Below are 21,265 nucleotides of genomic sequence, written 5' to 3'. Positions count from 1 at the left end.
TTAGCGTTTCTTTTAAAAGCCATTTGGCAAATTCAGTCAGCGTTATGTTGGTGCTATTGCCTTGAATTTAGTATTGGTGCAAAAAATCAAATCATTCATTACTGACTTTTTGAAAGAAAGTCTTTATTTTTGGTGCTGTGTATGTTAAGACATTGTTATTGTACGCGTGTTGTGCAAATACTGTATTTGAAGAAATAAAAGTGTCAGTTCCGATCATAAATGTTCTCCTTTGAGTCCAGTATTTTAAACAACAAAAAGCATCTTATAACATAACAAACAAGGAAACAATGGTCTGCAGAAATTGGGATCCAATTTCTAAAATATTTTAGACCTTACCTCAAGCTTCACAACCTATTTGATACTGCTGCCCAGTGGAGACCATACAACCCTGCAAAGGTGGATTCTTTTAAACTGGTTTCTATTCACAAATGTTGTTTTAAGCATTGTTTTTACACACCTTACCGACTCCACCTCTTTATTAGCCCAAGCAAAATAATAATTCAATTGTTTTTCTGGAATGCTAGAATAAGATTACAGATCAAGTGTACAGAATCACCATTCAAAGGGAGCTTGATGGGTCAATTGGCCTCTTCCTTGTTTTCCTGTGCTTTAATGTCATGGGGAAAAATCCATAAATTATGAACTTCTTTAAAGTTTTGGAAACTTGTAATGACTGTTTCAGTTGTGAAAAATGGAAGTCATCACATTTCTGGCAGTTAATGGAAAAATCAGCTTAGGGACTGATCAATTCATAGCTGCACCATGAAAGGGGAATGCCTTTTAGCAATCCCATCGCAATGCTCAAACTGAGATTGTTATGTGCTCCGAACATCTGTTCACTGAAGCTGCAATGCATTTCGGGTGTCTTAAAGTAAAGGAATCATTCCTGCTGTGAGATAAAACAAGGGATTGACAGAAACTCATTTCACTTGTGGATGCTTCTGCTCAGCAACCAAGGTAATCCTCCTCCACACAGCCTTGAAACAGACTTTAGCCTAATGTTATGGATATTAAATCGCAGAGATTTGGGTTGGACACAGTCCCGTAGATAAGCTATTTCCAAATTCATTTCACTTGTGGTCCTAACAGCATGTAGCAATTGCTTACCCACAAGCATACATCACAATAATGACAAGCTGTCAACCATGCCTCAGGTTATGCATCTAATGGAGATGTATCAGGCTAATGTCGTTGGTACTACAGATGAACCAAACTTATTTCATTCATGTCTTTAAGGTAGAAGCCTTTCATACTGTTTCTGACCAATGGTAAAAAAATAATTATACCTCCTTATATGTTCATTTCAATCACAAATGAGGGACCAGGCTTGCTAGCAATCTCATTTCTTTTTCAAATATGTTTCCTGTTCAGTTTTAAGGATATTTTATCCCCTCCTTTAAATTCCATCCACATCATTCTCAGGTTGATCGGTCTGGTCCCAACGTATAATACTGCCAACCTCACTCCGAACAAATTGCTAGGAAAGTAAAAGTGATTTGTCTTCCTTCCCTCTGTGGAAAAATGTCAGCTTCCACTGGGTGCTTCTCTCACTAAAGGGCCCAGTTGAGTATGAAATCACAGTGTTTTGCTCCTCACAAGATGTTATCTTGTGTGAGGGGTGCATTACAAGTGCAATTTGTTGTTGTTGCTGCTGCGTCCTGAATTCTGAATCAAAAATAGTAAACCTAAGTAATTGAAGCTAATCTTTTAAAGAGTGTTGTAAATCATAGATTGCACAAAATAATATGTTTAAAAGTCTCAAATGTTTATTTTTTTTAAAAAAAGTACATCAAAAGTTGACCAAATACATAAGCGATAAGCAGAATTAGCAAAATACAGACCAATTAACATTATGGTGCAAGCTCTAATCAGATAGGCTACTTTCCAATTGAAATTCATTTTTAGACCTAAACACAAACAATTATTACAACCTGACCTGTTTTGCAGTCAATCAACGTTACATTATATTGTGTGAAGCACTTTGAGATGTCTCAACGACGTGATAAGGCACTATATCAAATGCAAGGATTATTATTATTAGTCATGTTGGAAGAGGTAAGTTGCATTTTTTGTACCACATGCATAGCAAACACAATTCCCAGAAAAGCAGGCTTTGAGAACATAATACAGTAAATTGCAACAAAATGCAAATGTTGTCATCTTCTAATGCAATAGCTTGTAGAATATCGCAAATAAACTATTTTGGGGAACTGATTCAATTTCATTTTTAATCCCTCACATAAGTAATAAAAATTGCAGAACAATATCAGGGTGATTGTTCCTTATGAATACAAATGAATGCTTTCAGGTTGATTACTTCTCAATATACAGCAAAAAATCTCATTGTGATCGCCTGAATGCAAAGTTTAGAAGCCGTGTAGAAAGGTTTTTACAGCAAAAAACGTAAGATGCATGAACAAAGCCAGTATAGGTAGCACTGCACAATCTTTTGCACAATAAAATAGCTTTAATGAATTTAGAAAATGGTTACAATATCCTGCTATAATTTACTCCTAACTACATTTTCATGAATCATTTAGAAAGGTGAAACAACCTATTCTTCGCCTGGTTAAATTCTGTATATTGCTGTTATTCTGTGCTACACTTTGGGATTACCTTCAACACCTAAAAAGTTAAAAAGCAATTTAAAAACTTTTTTTTGACATGAAGTAACACAACCTTCCATTTATCTGTCACTTTGCACAAATGTTGCTTGAATGCACAAAGCTTTGCAAAAATTCCTTTATCTTGATGCTAACTACTTACTGCCAATGTCTCGCGAGTGTTGAACACAGAGTCAGGACTGGGATGCATTGCAGCAGATTGTGAAATTGGCCACTTGGCAATATAGGGTTAATAAACAAATCAATAATAAATGAGGCGATGTGCATTCATCATGGAATTTAATATATCAATACTTAGTCTTATACAAAGCAAAGTCAAGTACCAAATTAGACACTGTATGAAAAACAATCCATGTTACCACTAAATTGTGATTTATGTTTTACAGGTATCTAGTTTGACAATGAATAGATAGGTAGTGAGTACAGTAAATTAACAATTCATTGTATATTGTGCCAGTGTTAATCAGATATTGAAAACATGCAAGGAGCCTCATCATTGCCTTTTGATTATTTATTTTTTGAACCCCACCGTAAGTCAAAGCCTTTAAACCTTCTCATCACTTTTATTGCCTCTCCGTTCAAAATCCATTCTTATATTATGCTTTGCAGTAGACAACACAAAATTGATCATTAATAACAGCATATTCCTGTTACTTCGAAAGTTACAAAATAGCCAGCTATAAATTGCATAACGTGGACACAAGGTAATAATTATCGATATAAAAAAGGAAACACTACAACTCATGTTTGAATGCATCAGCCACCAACCTATAACACAGAAATGCTGCTAAAATAAAATGCCTATGTACCAGCAATGCACTTCAGATCAATTGAACATTTAAGTGCTCAGAGACGGTACCCATTTGCTATGTGTCGTGATTCAAATACCTTATTGATAAATTGTCCAAACTTTCTGACAAATCTTCCAAATCATTTTCAAACCCACTGCAGTTTTGTTTCCTTTAAAATAGTGCAGTAAGCATTCACTCCTACATCGCTTCCCTTTACACATCGCAAAATAGCAAAGGGCTAAACGGTTAAAGTATTCTCCCATTACCCACTGAAAGCAAATGTTGGATAAGCGCCCAGAGCAAGCATTAATACATCAAAATAATGGTGTGAGTCAACTGATTTGAAAATCCCAATAAACAAAGTCCCGTTGTTCAATTTGATCATTTCAAATTAGGCATTCAAGAAAAAGCCTATTAAAATATACAGTCACTGCACTTTACAATGGATCCTGTGAAGCGCTTTGAGACGTCTTTCCGACATGAACGACGCTATATTAAATATGAGGATTATTATAAGTATCCCTGCCTTTCACCTCAACTGTCACAGAAATCACTTCTTCCTTCACATCTAAATCACACTTCACTTTCTCACCATCTCTGAATATGGCCACAAACAATATTGAAAGGTTAGATCACCTTTCTATTCTTACTGCAGTTAGTACTTATCAACTGAGCCAATCCAACTTAGACCATAATTTCCCTGTTGGGGCCTTTTCACCAACCCCAACTCTACTCAAAAGGTTTGGCCATGATACACCCAACTTTTCTGCACACAGTACAGACTGTTCACAGTCGACTGTGCTTAAAGAAAGATAGTTAGAACCAATTTCAGCCTAACAACCGAACTTAAAAATCAATGGAGTCATGTGGCTCTGGTGGTGAATCATTTTGGCTGCTGCTGTCAAATGGTGTGGAAGCAAACACTGATTGTTTCAGTTCATTGTGTTGATTCATGAACCTCTGCAAATATTTGGAAGTGTACAGCCAGTGGTGCTTCAGGATATCTTCCAGCTCATAACTTTTAGACTGCCTCGCATTCATTTTCCTAAAACGTCGGAAAAGCTTGTTGCCCGATTCATTTCCTTCACTCGCCCAAGCTCCTATGGAACCATCTCGTTCGATGATCTCAGGAACGTGGGCCAAAGTTTTGTGCAGGTAATTTGTGATCTTCCCTTCATATCTGTGCTTGAACTTTGTAGCGAGCAGGTCTGCAAACTTTTGGGAATTAAAGCTGTATTGGTGCACAAGGTCTGGGTACTCCTTGATAGGAAACGTGGTGCGCCACACTGGTTTCATCAGGACGTAAAGTGACATTAGCTCTCTGAGAATTTCTCGCCTCTCCTCAGACGGAATTAATTCACATACTACTTCTACGGTCTCTTTGGTCATCAGTTTCCTGGCAAAGTTTCCATTCATCCTCATGATAGGCTTCAGATTCATCTTCTTTCTCAAATGCTGATCGAGCAGTACTTGCCACCTTTTCCTATCCTCTTTGGACGGGTTGGGCTTGATGTGAAGCTCCCCAATCTCATCTTGGAAGAGCTTGAAGAATTCCGTTGCGTTTCCAATATCGCAATGCAAGGCATCAATGGAGGGCTGAGTTTCAATAAAAGGCTTGGCTGAGATGCCTTTCACTCTATCGCGGAGGACTTCAGGGGACTCGCGATATGGGTTTGATCGCCAAATTTCATAGCGCTCATGGTTTTCTGTGTGGCTCCTGGTTATGGAATGGCAGGTCAAATTCACTGAGGCCTCACTACGAGTGGAGTCACATAATGTGCAAACATAGATGGAGCCTGAGGCCTCAAGGCCTTCCACTTCACGCACAAGCTTCTCATCATACCCTGTGCCTCGGAAGATGAATCGAAAAGACCTGAGCAAATCGCCAATTTCAAGGATTAAATGACTTGCCTTCATGGCTTTCCTTTCGGCGATGAGTGGGCCCAGCACTGCTGTCAGGGTTTCATGGTCAGATTCATCTGCCAACATGAGGCAAAGAGGTTTGCAGCACAATTCAGAATTTGGCTTCAATTCTTCAAATACCTTGACATTTTCATTGTTTTCACCCGTGACGCTCACACTCATTATTGTGAAGGAATACCTCACTGCCTTTTCTGGGACAATTGGACCGCATCCGTGCTTTTCGCTGACGTCCCCCATTCCATCGCAACACTCCTTTACCACAACAGTGAATGGCCCACTCTGAAACTCATCCATTCCGTGTGATTTCAGACCTTGCAAGATGTCTTCTTCAAGATCTTTGATAGTTGCAGCAAGTGCTACATCGTACCTAAACCGTCGGGAAATTGTGTCCATCGGATAATCATCAATGCACTGGGGCCAACAACTCAAACCATCTATTATTCCTACTTCAGTGTTAGTAGAGACATTTTCTAGTGGAGGTTGCCATTCAAATGGAAAATAACCAGGCAACAGAGTTTTCTCTGTAGTTCGGAGTGAATGCAATGGCTGGAAGATCTGCTTCCCAGTTGTTGCTTTGACTGTTCTGTACATTTTATGGTATTGACTGCAACTCAAGAATGTGTTGACTCTAATGGCAAGACAGACTGCAGGTAGCAACCCTGATCCTCTTCCCTGCATTATAGCCTCTAGCTCGTCTGCCTGCCTGTGTTCGTTTGCAGCTCTCAGCGCAAGTAGAAACAGAGTGAGACAAACCGACTTCACGTCTCCACCCTCTTCTTTCTCTGCAAAAGCTTTAACATGATGCTTGAGATCTCGCAGGCGATGCTTTTGAGCTCTTCGTGTTAAAGACAACAAGTGTAACCTTGGCCGACCACCCTTGTTTGTTGGTGAGTAATCATATTTCCCTCTGGTCTCTTTGTGAGTTTGGGCATGGTGAGAATATTCATCTAGTCTCATCTCATCTTTGCAGTCTGCCATTGGGCATTTCACCACAAGGGAATTCAGAACGTGACTGAAAGATTTGACAGGGCTTGTGAGCTCTGCCGAACAACAAGGAAACCTGCAAACTGGGCAATACTTTCCGAGAACTGCAAAGCATTTGAAAATGCATGTTCTGCAGGCCAGATGCATGCATGGTAATTGCACAGGGTCAGCAAGTAGATGGTCACAAACCTGACATGAGACCGACTGGAGAAAGTGGTGGGGATAGTCATCCACAAGGAGCTTTGGACTTAGATGGAGCTTCTTGCAGTTGACCACTTTTTTAGCCAACATAATGCTTGTGCTGTTCATCTGATCTCTTCTATTAACAACCTTTGGTCTGATCGGAAGGTCGATGGCAACCTTTGCTTTTTTGGGGACCTGCGGACTTCTTCCCAGACCCTTTCTCTTGCGAATTCCTTTTGAAGAGTTGCAAACTCTACAGTGGTTGGAATGAGGCTTCCAGTGCATAAATTTATTGATGGGAAAAAATGCATCTTCATTGTTTGTATTGTTGATCATCTGAATTGCAATGCGCCAGCAGCTGTGGCAGAAGTGGGTGGGGTGAACGGTCTCCATATCTCTCCTGACATCTACTTTGAAGGTGTTATGGACGAGCTCAGGCCAAAAGCAATCCCCATGTCCCATTTTCCTAAGAACATCTTGGGTGACGTCATCGACTGGGCCACTGACTGCATACTTCATGTCATAGCGGCTGGTGTTAAAGGAACCTCCGCAAATGCGGCAGAGATTCTGCAAATGCAATTTGTGTTCTTCTAAAGATTTGGATTTCACTTGCTTGGATTCAGGAAGCTGAGTTTTCGTTGGCGTGTACTCCAAAGGTTTGCTTTTCTGAACAAACCTGTTGTATTGTGGCTTATCTTCCAAAGTCTTCTTGTCCAGAGGCAATGTCTCCAAAGGTAAGGTCTCCATTGTCTGGGTTTGAGATGGAGAAAGTTTAAACTGCATGCTATGGGCAGCCATGGTAACTAAAGGTTCCGTGGCATTATGTATTGCCTTTGAAATTTTGTCTTCCCATTCGATTTTTCTGAAAGGCGCAGTCTCTGTGCACCTCGTCCTTTCAGGCATGTTGCACAATGGCATCTCCATTTGTTTCAAATGCTGACACCTAACAAAGACACAAAAAGACGTACAGTTTAAAATTAAAATTCACTCTCGACAGCAAAACACTCAGCCTTATCACGCATCAGTTTACAACAGCTAAACTTTAATCTTTCATCGTCTAGAAATCTGAAATCAAAAATCAGTCGTTAACTGCTGCAGGGCAAATGAAAACTCAAGCCTTATGGAAATGAGTCTAAGATTGCTCTTCTACTGATAACGACCCTTGCGTTTCATATTGGGCCTTGTCACATCATCAAGATGTCTCAAAGCGCTTCACAGGAATTACAGGTAAAGCGTGGTGACTACATTCTTTAGGCAAACGCCACAGCTAATGTGTGCACAGCGATGTCCCGCAAACAGCCACAAAGTGAAAAATGAATATCAAATGGAGTCAGCAGAATATAGTAAAATCCTTCCCCTGGTTAGAGAAGTGCCATCGAGTGTATAACGATGATCCAAGACTTAAGCTTTACCCGTTATAATGCACTCTCATTTATTCCTGAAGTCCTTGGGGATTCTATTCTCCAACCCTCAAATGCAGCAAATTTTGTGATTCACACTGCAATGCATCAAAGCAGGGCTTTTTTTTTCCCTGCGAATATACTTCTGTCGAATATAGATGGAGATGACTGTCTGAGGATAATTTTGCCTGTGACTCATTGTGGCATTTAGGAGCCTGTCATGTTGCATACTAACACCAGCAAGGATTTCAACAAGCTGCTTGGAAGAGAAAAGCATTAGCTGATGCAGCTGCACCATCTAGCTCCTAACACCAGTACAGCATATCTTATGTCTGATATACTGAGGGCTTATCCACAGAACTACTCCTACGCTCCTACACTCGAGCGTAGGAGTAGTACTGTGATTGGTATTAACCAGTTACCACTTTTGAACTTGGCACGATGCAACACGTTTGATGTGAAGTAATCTCTGACATTTCCAAACCGCTTTAGTGAGATATACAAGATAGCCAGCAATAGATAGGAAAAAAAGGTAAAGATTTAAACCAAATCTACTTTGATCGTGTTTTCAGATGGGGTACTTGATTTTTTTTCCCCTCGGCATATTCTTAAGAAAGCATGCATTAAACCACAACAGTTTTTTCGTATCACGTATAATTATTCTAACGTATGTAAAGAATGAATTAATATCTGTGCAGTCAACAATGTATGGATTACAAACTTATATATCTGCTTCCAGTTTCAATCATGCAAGTTCTATTAAGAGCAAGCAACAGGAATTTGACTCTTCCAAAAATTGCCTGTAACTGTAAACGTTAATGAAATCGGTCCCGATTGGAACCAATTCTGCATTGTACATAATAAAAATAATGAAAAAAATTCTTGCATTTGATATAGCGCTTTTCATGTCTTCTAGACCTCTCAAAGCGCTTCACAGAATATACTGTAAACTGAATTGACTGTATATTTGTGGGCGAAATACGGCAGCCAATTGCGCACAGCAGTGTCCCACAAACAGTCTTGGATTGAAGTGACTAATTTCGTTATTGTTTTTTTTCTTGAGGGATTATTATCAGGCGTGTGGAGTAAGGAAACTTGCCCAAGGTTTTGCCCTGCCGGGAATCGAACCCAGGTCTCTCGCTTGTGAGGCGAGGGCTCTAACCACTGAGCTCCAGGACTCCACGTGTCCACATCCCTTCTCTCTCTTCTCATTCTTCTTAGTAAGAGTAAAAATGATGCATCACACAAGAGACTATTGCTGGCTTTGGTGTTTACAACAACAATAACTTGAGTCCCTGACGCAGGGTATCGTCCCAGAGCATTTACAGTGGAACTGCAAACTCTCGCAAATAAGTCTAAGATTGTTATAAAATGATTCTAACCCAGTTTAAACAAACCATAACATTCTTATCGCTGAGCGCTTTAGCAGATTGTGTTCATTTAAACCAAGTAATTTTATTACAAAATGAAAGAAACCTGAAAAAAAATCCAATCGGTCCTTTTGTGCAGTCTTCTATGTGTACACATCATTTATTGGCGCGTAGTTAATAAGATATACGAATATTGGTTGGAAGTTTTCTAATATAAATGCTGCATAAAGTTTCATTCAGGAGTTGAAGAAAGGTTAATAAAATCGACGACGTCTACGTTACCTCTTTCTTGCAGAGTGTGTTTTTCAGAGTAGCTGCTCATCTGCTTGGCTTCAGGTCATGAAGCGAAGTCTGAAATAACAGGAACTGCATTTGGTTCTTCTAGTCTCTGCAGTGACAGCTGATGTGGTGACCTGCCTCTTTATCGTGTAAAAACTAACAGCCACACATGTACTTAACCACAGAACAAACTGTGAGTGATACTCTCATAGCCTGGCCAGGTGGACAGCATAATCCCTATTCTTCAACATTTTCAGTTGGTTTTGTTCAATCGAGTTAATTTTGCCTCTTGTTCAACTTCGTTTTATTTCTTCATTATTTATGATGAATTATTTGTAATGAAGAATTTCGCCCACAAAATATACAGTCGATTCACTTTACATTGTATTCTGTGAAGTGCTTTGAGATGTCTATCCGGCGCTATATCAAATACAAGGATTATTATTATTATTATTTATGCGCTATTTAATTCTTTCCTTTATAGTTTTCATTTAATCTTATTTTTTTTCCTCTCAATTTAAACGATTTCTCATTTCCCTGCTCTTACATTTTAGGATTCATGTGCCAGTCCTAACTGAATGGGATGCTTCCCCTACGTGAGGGGCGCTATATAAATGCAAGTTGTTGTTGAAGTTGTTGTTATTGAACGCTTGGAAACTCTCAATCCATTCCCTGCTCTGGTTACATTTTTACAAGATGCTGCCCTCTCGTGGTCAAGCTGGACTGCACAGAACTATATTTGCAACTAAATTCTTCATCTGCACAGGCGGACAATTACTAAAGCACTACTTTATTGAGTAGCCGATGAGTGTAGATTTCTGCAGAAATAATAAAATATTTAAAAGCTTTTTTTTATTTGGGATAAAACTTGCTCTTGCCGTGCCCGATCAAGCCACATCTGATGTATTTTGTAATCTGGTCACTACATCGTAAGGAAGCTAGACACACTACAGAGCAGGCAAACAAGTCTGATCTCTAAAGTTAGAAGGATGCAACTTGGGGGAACAGCTGGATAAGTTAGCGCTCTCTTTCCTCACAAAGAGGCATCCCGGAATGGGGCTTATTGGGATACAGCAAAGCAGAATAATATTCTCTGAATCACAAGGACAGCGAGATAAGAAGACACAGGTTCAGTGTTGTGAAGTGCAAGACAAAGGCCAGGAAGTATATCTTTACACAGTGACTAATCATCAACTGCAAGTCGTTACCAGGAAAAGTGGTTTATTTGTTTCTTCACTTGTTTTTTAAAAAACGCCTAAGGTTGCAGTAACAGCCCTGATTAGTGGAGTTTCACAAGCTGGGCCCTCTGCTGCCCACAATATTGATCACCGTGATGTGATGAGTGTTAGAATATTTAGGTATGTGGATGATAAATAAAAAGATCCTTGCATTTGATGTTGAGCCTTTCATGCTAGGAGGACATCTCAAATATCTTGTAGACAAACACAGCAGCTAATTTGCATACAGCAACGTCCCACAAACAATGGTGGATTGAATGACCACATGTTTTGTTTTTTGAAAGGATTATTACCCCCGGACAAGCAATCCGCCAATCGACTAACACCTACTGACAGGTGAACAGAGGGGAGTGGAGTAAGAAAACTTACCCAGTGTTTCACCCTGCCTGGGAATCAAATCCAGGTCCTCTCACTTACGAGGTGAGTGCTCTTACCATTAAGGTACAGGGCTCCAGATGAATAGCTATTACAAGTTAATGTTAAAAAGTACAATGCAAGTTTATGCAGATGGTTACTCAAAACTACGAATGAAAATGAAGACTATATTTGATAGAAAAAGTGCTTTTATTTTTGCTCGATCTATATTGTGCTTAAAAATAAAAGTAATTTATAAAAAGTTTCTAGCATTCATATACAGTATGTTACTATTTTAGCATATGCATTCCTTTTAGCATATACATTCAATACCCATGTGACAGAGAACTACCTAGCCATTCTGGGATGTAAACTCTGCTCACGTGGACACCGTAAAGGTAAGCAGTGTAAAATCTGAAAGTTATGAACAGAATGTGATCATCATAACCAAAATTTATCTAACAAAGTAACAAAAATCCAGGCATTTGTTAGTAGGCTTTAACACCTGTTATATATGGACTCCTCTGAGTATCTAAGATAGTATTTACAACTTGAAATAGGATGTGTGATATTCTGTTCATACTCAGGTTTTTGAATGCTTTGGTTCTTCATATGCTATATTCTTCATGAAAAGCTTCATAACAGTGAAAACAAAGAGTTAAATTCCATCTCCATGCAACATTTCAAGTAGAAGTATGATGGTAGCTGAGGTAGGTTGGACCACTGCCGCCCATTAGTGCCTGGTCTGAAGATGGTTCCAATACACACTAAAATGTCTCTTCACTTCATTCAAACATAGTTGCATTTACAGACAGAGATCCTTCTATCTCCAGCCGTAAGCATTCCTTCCAAACTTGTACACTAACCTCTTGTCTACTCGGTCCAGAATCCCAGTTTTATAATAATGCCTGAAAAGCAAAATATAATGAAATTACATCTTGATCCAACAAGGATCTGGTTTATGTGTTGTGATCTTGCGATAAGTCATCTCCCTTTATTCACTGTCCCAATCATACGTGAATTAATAATAAAAATAACAATAATAATAATCCTTGAGGCATCTCATCATTGAGGCATCTCAAAAGCACTTCACAGGATATACTGTAAAGCGAATTGACGGCATACTTTGCGTGCGAAACTTGGCTGGTATAATTTTGGCGTATATAATTTCATAGTTTCATATGGGCACATGAACCTGGAGATATTCAGTCAGACTATCCCTCTGGGCACTTTGATCTCAGGTGTCAGACATTTCAGCAGAGCTTTGTGATTTGTGTATGAAGGTGAATCATTGTGGTAACATTAAATTAAGCACATGAGCAGATCTCCAAAAATGTAGACATCCCTCAGGGGTAAATTTCCACCTGGGTCTAGATTTCCTCTATTAACATAGCATTTCAGATTTCTAGAGATTGCAGAATTTGGGAAACATTTTGAATTTAGTTTTTACCATTGTAGCTTCTGAAAAGAACTTTACAGAAATCCGGCTTCAAAATTAAAGATTGTATTAAATTCAATTTTTAAAAATTGACATATTCTAGACAATCTGAAATTTTGCAATAATAGAATAGTATTTAGTCCGAGATAGAAGTTCAACCCATCACTCTCTCATGTCTCTAACCTCTTCTTACACACTGCAATGGATGTGCATTTATTCTTTTCTATATAAAATTGGACCAAAGGTGCTGCTGTTTGCTGGAGAAGCAAAGCACGATTACCTCAAGGCCCTGCTCAGTTTCTCGTAGGTCATCCGCTCGTTCTTTTTCCTACGACCCCACAGTTTTGCCAGAGAATCAGATTTTAAAACTTTGAATATTCCTTCATTCCTGTCTACCCATTCCAAAACGTCATTGTTTTCCTCTGGTGAGAGGAGGAGATCTCGGATAAACTCCCAGAGATGATGACTTTGTAAACCTGAGGGCGAAACCAGAGATCAGAAACATTTGCGTTACCAGAATGACTTGCATGTGTTACATGTTGGAGCACTTTCCAATTAGAGGCATCCAGAGCCAACATCAACTATTGTACTACATCAACGATTCCAGGTCAAGTGTAGCACATGGAGGAACAAACTAAGGAAAGGATTTAAAGGACCAACGTCTTAATCTACTGCAGTATAGCTACTTAAAAACTATATGAAGCCCTCCGAGATACCGTCCGACGTGAAGGACGCTATATAAATGCAAGTTGTTGTTGTCGTTGTTGAATGCCATGGTATTAATTACTTAATGATTTTCTCGTTCCCAGCCACCTCTTCCATGTCTGAGTTCAGTCTATTGTTGCATACCTACTGCTGCTCCAGCTGAGATCAGAGGGAACTAGAGAACTCAACGCAGACTAACGATTGAACCTAGGACTTTCCAGGACGAAACAGCTCACACTAGGCAGTGGCTTCACCGGCTGAATTGAGCTCATAAATGCAATTAACAAAAATAGCCATTGAATGCAACTTTAAGACAGCAGAGAGTGAATAACCGAACTCAGTGATCCGCGGTGGCTGTGTAACTGATATTGCTAATGTTAGAGTACTTTTTACATATTTATTAGCTTCAAAAAAGAGAAATTATTTATTTGTTTACCAGTTCATGAGACGATCTATTTTTATGTATTTATTAACTACAAGTCAAAAAGGAGAGGCTCCGGTTACTTATTAACTTAGTTTATGGAAGGCGGTTATTTATTCTGCTATTTACATGGTAAATTTGTTGGAGCTGTGCTATAAGCCAGAGAGAAACCATTTTGGACACAAGGAGACGAGGAGGGAAAATAATGGAAGAGACGCAGAGAGGAGTCAATGAGGAGAGTTGAAATGGGGGAACCAATTGATTGTGTTCTAGGCGAATGCCCCCCGAAGAGCTGAGGACAATTAATCAATTCAAATATGTGTCAGATCACCTCTGCAATGGAAGTCATTTATTTCATTTATTAGATTCCTCTAAAAAGGCTGATAATTCTGGACGACAATTCTATTTAGACTGAACTTCATCAATTGCTTGAAAGGGGGTCGATGGGGAAATAAAAATAATAAATAAATTGATATTGGGAACCAAACGGGAAGAGGAAGGGAGGAAGGATAATTTCTTATGTGTTTATTGCTCATCGAGTCTGCAGGACAGCTCACTGTTTTATCTCAATTAACTAAACCACATGTAAACCACGCTCCACTTCCTGAAATACAATAGCAGGCCAGGTTTCTCAATCATGAACAGCCCTGAGGTACAAAACTAGGTTGGTTAAGGTTACACAATTAACCTAACCAATTAATTAATTAATTAATTAATTAGTAATTATAAGGTTAAGGTTATACCTAGAAACATGAAAAGCGCTATATCAAATTCAAAGTTTATTTATTATTATTTATTAGATATATACAAGGAACTGACACTTTCTAAGATACAATACAAAGCTGATTTACCCGGTTTATTGGTTGAAGTCATGCAGCTTCTTAAGGTTATGTAGGCACTGGCTTGTCCTGGTGTTTAGTTGTGGGTATAAACATGCCAACAGAGCTTTAGGGTATTTGCCCGCTGCAGTGTTCAAAAGAGTTAAATTGGATCCTGTACTTCTCTCGTGTTCAGGTGTAACATTTCATTTCATGATTAGTTTGGCTTATCTTTTGCACTGCAGCTAGAACAATGAGCTTTTCTGGGAATGTGGTTTGCTTTCCACAACAAGGACCAATTGTTCAGGTTACAGTAGTGACAGCTAACCTCAGCGACAGGATCAACGCCTAACACACAGATTAATGAGTTTGTGCACAGACACTTGGGCAGCCTGGTTACCTCAGCTCAAATAATCACTGTCATGAAAAAAATGTGAAAACTCTTTTCACATGAAATCATTATCTAACTTTGTAGACTGGTACTTTGACTTGTTGAGCAGGGTTTCGTGACACAACCAAATCAACCAAAGGTGAGGCATTACCAAAGATCAAGCTATTCAAATGAACAGATGATTAAAATCTAATCTGTCAGAAATCTCTCTATTAGTTGATCATACTTTATAATCCCTCCAGATTTTTTACCTTCCGGAGCCCAGGGTTACTGAGGCGTTAGCCTGGTTTAGTTGGCAGCACGTTTGCCTCAGTGTTGGGGAGGCCTCTGCGTTGTTGGAGGTGCCGTGCTTCATTTGATACGTTAACCCAACATCCTATCTCTCTGTTCAGGTCAACGTTAAAGATCCCCTGGCACTCTATTAACATGATGATTACAATATCAAAATGAAGATTCGGATGACTAAGCTGAGCTCAAACAGCTTCCAGCGCCAGCGTAAATATGTCAGTTTGCACTGTGTTCCAACAGGAACAGGCTCACTCACCAGCTTGTTTTTTTGCAGGAATGCTCTGCTCTTGGCTTCCTTCGAAACATCCTGCGTTTTGTTCCAAATTTAAAGTCCCTTAAATTTAAGTAAAAAGGTATAGTTGAACATTCACTAGGGTTAGTTTAAATAATAATCATTTTTGTCTCTTTTAAACCAACTTCCTGCTCACCGGACTCCCCAGCCCTTCTTACTCAAGCTGCAGACCATCCAGAATTGTGCAATTCATGTCCTCTCCTGCACCAAGCTCCACAAACCTATTAAATCCATCCTCCCTTGACTCCAATGGTCCCGGCCACCCGCCGCGTCCTATCTTCCCTCGGCTCCACTATCCTCCAGTCATTCACCCCACCCAATCACACTTCCTCATTAATCTCCACTGGCTCCCCAACCTCTCTGTCCAAGTATTTTTGGAAGAGATTTATGTCCAGAATGCAAACATTTCAGTCGAGTGCTTGACTTGTTTACTTACTTTCATCGATATGAAGTTCTTTGTCAACAGGGTCGCACACCAGAGGGAGATCTGCTGAATGAAGCAAAGAAACCATTTTAATCTACGGTCTTAATTAAGACTGTTGGCTCTAAATGTTTTATGGATGCAGTGACCCACAAACAAATGAGCTCATTTTCAACATTATTGCAGAATTTCATGTGCCCAGAGGGATCCCGTTCTGAGATCAGAGGTGTCTGACACACCAATACTATTAGTCCACAGCTTCCTGATCTGAAGGTTTCAGTGGCATAGGTCTATAACAATTCAAGTATCTGTGAGAGTTTGGCCTGGCTGGGATCATGTTGTCCCTGGGTCAAAACGTTGTGGGTTTAAGCTCCACGTGACGATATGAAATGATAACCTAGGCTGACACTGACTGAGGGAGCTTGTTGGCGAGTCGGGGTATGATCTTATGCATTTACCCATTGAGCTATCAGCATTTCCCTGTGAATCCTTTATTGCATTATGATTGTCAGAAATGCCTAGTTTGCTTCTTCCCATTTAATACCTTTCTTTTCCCTCCCAAACAAACATTTCATCTGGTGGAGTCGCCAAAGTCATCAAATAAAACCATTACCTTTGCTTTGCGATTGGTGCAGGGAATTGTAAAGGATTTCTCCATAAATTCCAGCTGCAGAGATGAACTGAGATTGAGTCATGCTGCACAGCTGTCTGCCGTTGACATTGAACTGGGCAAAAGGGATGCAGTTTGCATCCAGTTTATGCTGATCACAGCAGAACTGCAGCCACTCCCAAACATGTCTGTTGCTCCATTCCTCAGGAAGAATCGAGGTCCAGGATGGGTTGGAAACTGAAAACAAAATTCATCTTATATCAACGCACGTCAGGATCATACAACAAACATCTTCTATCAAAATCCCCAAGTGTTTTCCACATCTAACTAATCTTTGAACACAACAACTTAACAAATAAAGAATCCTTGTTTTTGATTACAGAATCTTTCACGTTGGGAGGATGCTTCAAAAGAGAATACCATAAAGTGGCTGTGTATTCTGTAGGCAAACTATCTTGGCTTAGAGCATTCCCATAGCTATTCATCTTACAGCATACTCACAGTTAATCCGTTTTAAATAAAATGCTTGGAATGCTGTATGTTTGCATTGCTTATAATGCTTTTAGATATATACTGTCACTCCTGCCAAAACCACACTTCTCCTTTCTTATGTCCTACATCACCTCAATGCACTGGCAAGAAAGTCTGTATTGATAACAATGAGACCTGTGATGGCATCCGCAGTCAAGTAGCTCAAATAGCCTGCCTGCACTCACTGCCTACACTCACTGCCTGGGTTAGCCATAAAGGAATGATTATGAGTCATTGGAGAGCAGTCGATGCCTCCAGGATGATTCAGCACCTTTAAGAGAGGGGAAAAAATAAGAGAGACGAGGTGCCGTGGGATATTTAGTATCCACCTGAATAAGCAGACCAGCACCTCACTTTAATGGTGGTGCTCCAACAACGCTGTCAGCCTAAACTGTGGGTTCAAGGTCCCTACATGTGGTTTTACCCCACAACCTTCTGACTGAGAGCCGAGAGCGCTACCAACTAAACCCAGCTGACATAACAAGAACTTTTTCCTGAGTGTTGCTTCCAGCCCATTTCCCTTCAGCTCTTCAATGAAAAACATAAACTACAGTCGTTGAGAATCTGATATAATCTCCAGCATCTACTTCTCCCGTAGAAGCCATTTTTAACCCAGATAAACTACATCTATGATAGGTAAACTTGTAACCACCATAAAAATACAAAGAAATAGTACCTCCGTAATCTTCAGGATTGGGCCAATCCAGCTGTTCATAGAGCATTGGCCAACTCAAGGGGCTGTACAGAATGAGTCCAGGTCCACAACTGCTGTAGTCATACGAGTCCAACATCGTGCTGTAAAATGTGGACTAGGTTTATTTCCAATCCACTATTTTTTTCAATGGAGGAGCTGCACAATGAATTCCAGTCGTGTTTAATATGAGGGGGAAGAGGGGGAGAGGGAAATCAGGACTCAGGCCAATACGAGAGGTCAGCCAGACAAGCAACCTCACATATTTTATTAACTGGTTCAGGGAGGCATTTTACATTACAGCAGAAGCATAGTTCTTAAAATGGAACAATAATGGAAAATAAACCGCCGATGCAAAACACGTGCTGTGTTCCGCAATGGCTGAAGTTCTCCCGTCGCAACAGAAATGTTGAGTCCTTGCAACAACAACAACAATTTGCACTTATATTACGCCCTCCATGCAGGGCATTGTCTCAGAGCAGTGGCAGAGTCTGGGAGGGGCGGGGGGGGGAGGTTGGTGTGGGGGAGAGGAGGTGGCCGTAAGCACGGTCAGGCGGGACTTGAAAAAGGGAAGAGAGGGGGCAAGGCGGAGGGGTTGAGAGAGAGTTTTCCAGAGTTTCGGGGCGTAGTGGCTGAAAGCACAATGGTGGGGTGGAGGGTGCGAAGGTAAAGCAGGAGGCCGGTGCCAGTCGAGCGGAGCTGCCGGGTGGTAGATTGGGGAGTGAGCAGGTCGGAGAGGTCGGGAGGTACCAGAGAGTGAAGGGATTTGAACACGAGTGTGAGGATCTTGAAGTCGGTCCGTTTGGGGATGAGGAGCCAGTGGAGTCTGGGCCAGAACTGGAGAGGTGTCACTGTCACAACGCCGCGTTAGGGTTTGAAGAAACTGTTCTGATGACACAATTCTATACCTTAAGTTTATTTGTAAAATGCATGATTTGGTAAACGTTTTCCACATTTGTGCAATGAAGTTAACAAAGCAAAAANCAAATTCCCATCAGTACTTTCATGAAGAGGTGCTGAATATGAGGCGTAGGAACCTCAGTTGATAGTTCCTTCCTTAGCCAAGGGACTGAAGCTAATTGTAGTGCACCCAAGGCCACCTTGGCTAACTCAGAATAGACCAGGGAGCCAATGTTGACAGCATGGCTCATGGCCGAACCAAAGGGAAAATTCTTAAACTCAATCTTAACTTGGGTAATTGATTTTCCACAGTTCTTATGAAGAACTCAGCTTCCAAATTGAGGCTGAGTTTAATTTTGCCTGCTAATAATTCTTAAAACAAAATAGTCTTACAGGCTAAGACTAAGTGAAATTTCGAGCCACACTGCATGAGTTGCCACCTTCAGAAGCAGAAGGTTGAAGATTCAAAAGAAACAAACTTTAGAGAACTTTTATTGCTTTAATTCAATACTTTCATTACATTCCTAATATAACGATAAATAACCCTTATGTCTTATATAGCAGATTGTCTGAAAATGCTTCACAGGATTTGATGTAGAGTCGAGTGGCTGTATTTGACTGCAGCAGGCAATTCTCACATCGGAATGTGCCCCAAAACAACCATGAAGTGAATAACCAAGTGGATTTGGGGTGAATTTATTTGGCAGCACTCCCTTTTCTTTTTTCAAATAGTGCCAATGAGATCTTTAATGTACATTCTGAACGGGAAGACGGGACCTTGGTTTAATATCTCAACTGAAGCACAGAACCTCCAATAATGCAGCACTGCACTGGAGTGTCAACTTTAAACCACAAGCTCAAAGTCCCAATGTGTAGTTTGAACCCACAACCTTCTGATTTGGAGGCGAGAGTCATACCAACTGATCCAACCTGGCAACCTCTACAGATTCAGAAAGATAACGCACGGCACATTTCTATATATATATATATAAATAAAAATCTACTCACTCACGACTGAATAACGTCCAGAACAAATCAACTCTGCACAACCTAGCAAGGAGTGTAAATCAACACAAAGAGCAACACCTCTCAGCTTTTACTGATTTTATGTATTAGGTACCAACCACACCCTCTTTGAGCTCACAAAAGTATCTGCGTATTTATGTAAATTAATCTAAGGAAAATTTTACCTGAACAGGAGTGGTTGTATCTCTCTTGTCCTTCAGCTGAAAATTACTATTGCAAACCTGGTTGAGTCTCTGTGTAATTGAACACCTCCAGTTACATAATGAATAAACACGGAAGACAAAGAAAGGTCATGAGCGGAGCAATGCTGAGGTATTTTCATCTCTCAGCAGTATAAAGTGGTATGAGATGCTTATCACTCTAAGGGTTGACATTCACAGCCATGCGATAGCCTCTATCTAAAGTTGTAATGTTTGTATCGTAGGTTAAGGATCGCTCATAAACTCCCTTAGGACAAATGCTTTAGTTGGAGCCCTGTTTCTTGTAGCCAAACAATTTCAGGGTTTTTTTTGGCACTCGGCCCTGTATACTTTATCAAGGACCTGAGTAGAGATGACTCTTCTATCAGTGGTAGACATACTTCCCCCTCAGCCAGCCCAGATCTTCACCCTCTCTGCAACCGCTTGCCACTCACTGGTTACCACTCATGTTAGCACTTATCCACCTACACACAGTACAAATATTAAGTCATCTATTCATACAGCATACAACACCATGTGTTGCAGGAATCACACTTTTTACAGCCCTGCTTTAAATCATTTTGGTGAGATTACTTCCTTGTAAAGGAGTACTTTCAACCGTGTTTGTTTGGGATGTACTGGTTCTCTGGTAGATCTGAAATTAGGATTAAAGGTTGTCAAAAACTCAATTGCTCTCTCATCGATGACATGTGAAAGCTAGTGGTCACCTTTATTCATACCAGGACTTGAACCCCCCCACCCATGGTATTTAGATGACATTTGAGTTACTCTAAATGAATGGATGCCTTTGACAGTGTCCTGTGGATACGGAAATGCAGCACACTTCCCACTACCCCCTGGGTACTGAAGTTTGCGGCTTCTCAAGTCACAATTTGGGGGAACTTTGAGCAAAAACATAGGTCAGCTGTGCCATGGGGAGAAACTAGCATCAGTGTTCTTCAAGATCATTCTGGGAACTGGCCACTATATTATCTTGTTGCACCAGGTTGTCATCCAATAGTGGTAACATTTGGAGGTTGAGGACCACTTTGTGTTACTCACACTGGATTTCTGGTGCTATGAAAGAGTTTGGGTAGCAGGGAGATTTGAGGGTTATGCAACGCAAATCCAATTAGTGTTTACTAATATTTGCGCTATCTCAAATCAAATGCAAGGATTATTATAAATCTAATTGGACTTTTGAGATTTCACCCGTCCCTTGCCTCCTTCAAGACCCATCTCATAACACCCCTCTTCCCCCCTGCCCTGCAACCCCCCGATCCCGAGCCCCAGCTCGGGTCCAAAACATTGATTGTCCAGCACCTTAGGATAACCTCCTGATGTGAAAGGCAAATGTTATTTTGTTGTTGTTATAGCAAGACAGTTGTAAAAAGTAGTGGATGTTTGC

General features: G+C 40.3%; 2 protein-coding genes across 3 annotated transcripts; both read right to left on the bottom strand.

Annotated features, from left to right (window-relative positions):
* Window positions 1-4,261: 4,261 nt before the first annotated feature.
* On the bottom strand, window positions 4,262-8,203 carry rag1 (recombination activating 1). The gene is made up of 2 exons (XM_007887856.2): window positions 8,094-8,203; window positions 4,262-7,448 (listed from the first exon to the last, which is right to left on the bottom strand). The coding sequence occupies exons 1-2, from the start codon at window positions 8,201-8,203 to the stop codon at window positions 4,262-4,264; spliced, it is 3,297 nt and encodes a 1,098-aa protein (XP_007886047.1).
* A 3,137-nt stretch (window positions 8,204-11,340) lies between these two features.
* Window positions 11,341-19,724, bottom strand: ehf (ets homologous factor). Of its 2 annotated transcripts, none has more exon segments than NM_001292280.1 (7): window positions 11,341-12,054; window positions 12,865-13,060; window positions 15,464-15,541; window positions 15,936-15,989; window positions 16,534-16,767; window positions 17,738-17,856; window positions 19,661-19,724. In NM_001292280.1, coding segments are annotated over 6 exon segments (762 nt in total). In that variant the 5' UTR covers window positions 17,853-17,856; window positions 19,661-19,724; the 3' UTR covers window positions 11,341-11,969.
* Between the last annotated feature and the right edge of the window lie 1,541 nt (window positions 19,725-21,265).

The sequence above is a fragment of the Callorhinchus milii genome, unplaced genomic scaffold (genome assembly GCF_018977255.1).
Source record: "Callorhinchus milii isolate IMCB2004 unplaced genomic scaffold, IMCB_Cmil_1.0 Scaffold17, whole genome shotgun sequence".
Taxonomy (NCBI): Eukaryota; Metazoa; Chordata; class Chondrichthyes; order Chimaeriformes; family Callorhinchidae; genus Callorhinchus; species Callorhinchus milii.
This window is presented reverse-complemented; position numbering and strand designations above follow the sequence as displayed.

Coding starts and splice junctions, on each gene's coding strand:
- rag1 (XM_007887856.2), bottom strand. CDS start 8,203: ATGGTGCAGCTGCATCAGCTAATGCTTTTCTCTTCCAAGCAGCTTGTT. Junction 7,449..8,093: donor AATGCCACAATGAGTCACAG/GCAAAATTATCC, acceptor TGTCTTTGTTAG/GTGTCAGCATTTGAAACAAA.
- ehf (XM_042341279.1), bottom strand. CDS start 17,852: ATGTTGGACTCGTATGACTACAGCAGTTGTGGACCTGGACTCATTCTG. Junction 16,768..17,737: donor CAATCCTGAAGATTACGGAG/GTACTATTTCTT, acceptor TTTTGTTTTCAG/TTTCCAACCCATCCTGGACC. Junction 13,061..15,463: donor TCCTGCAAAAAAACAAGCTG/GTGAGTGAGCCT, acceptor TTTCGCCCTCAG/GTTTACAAAGTCATCATCTC.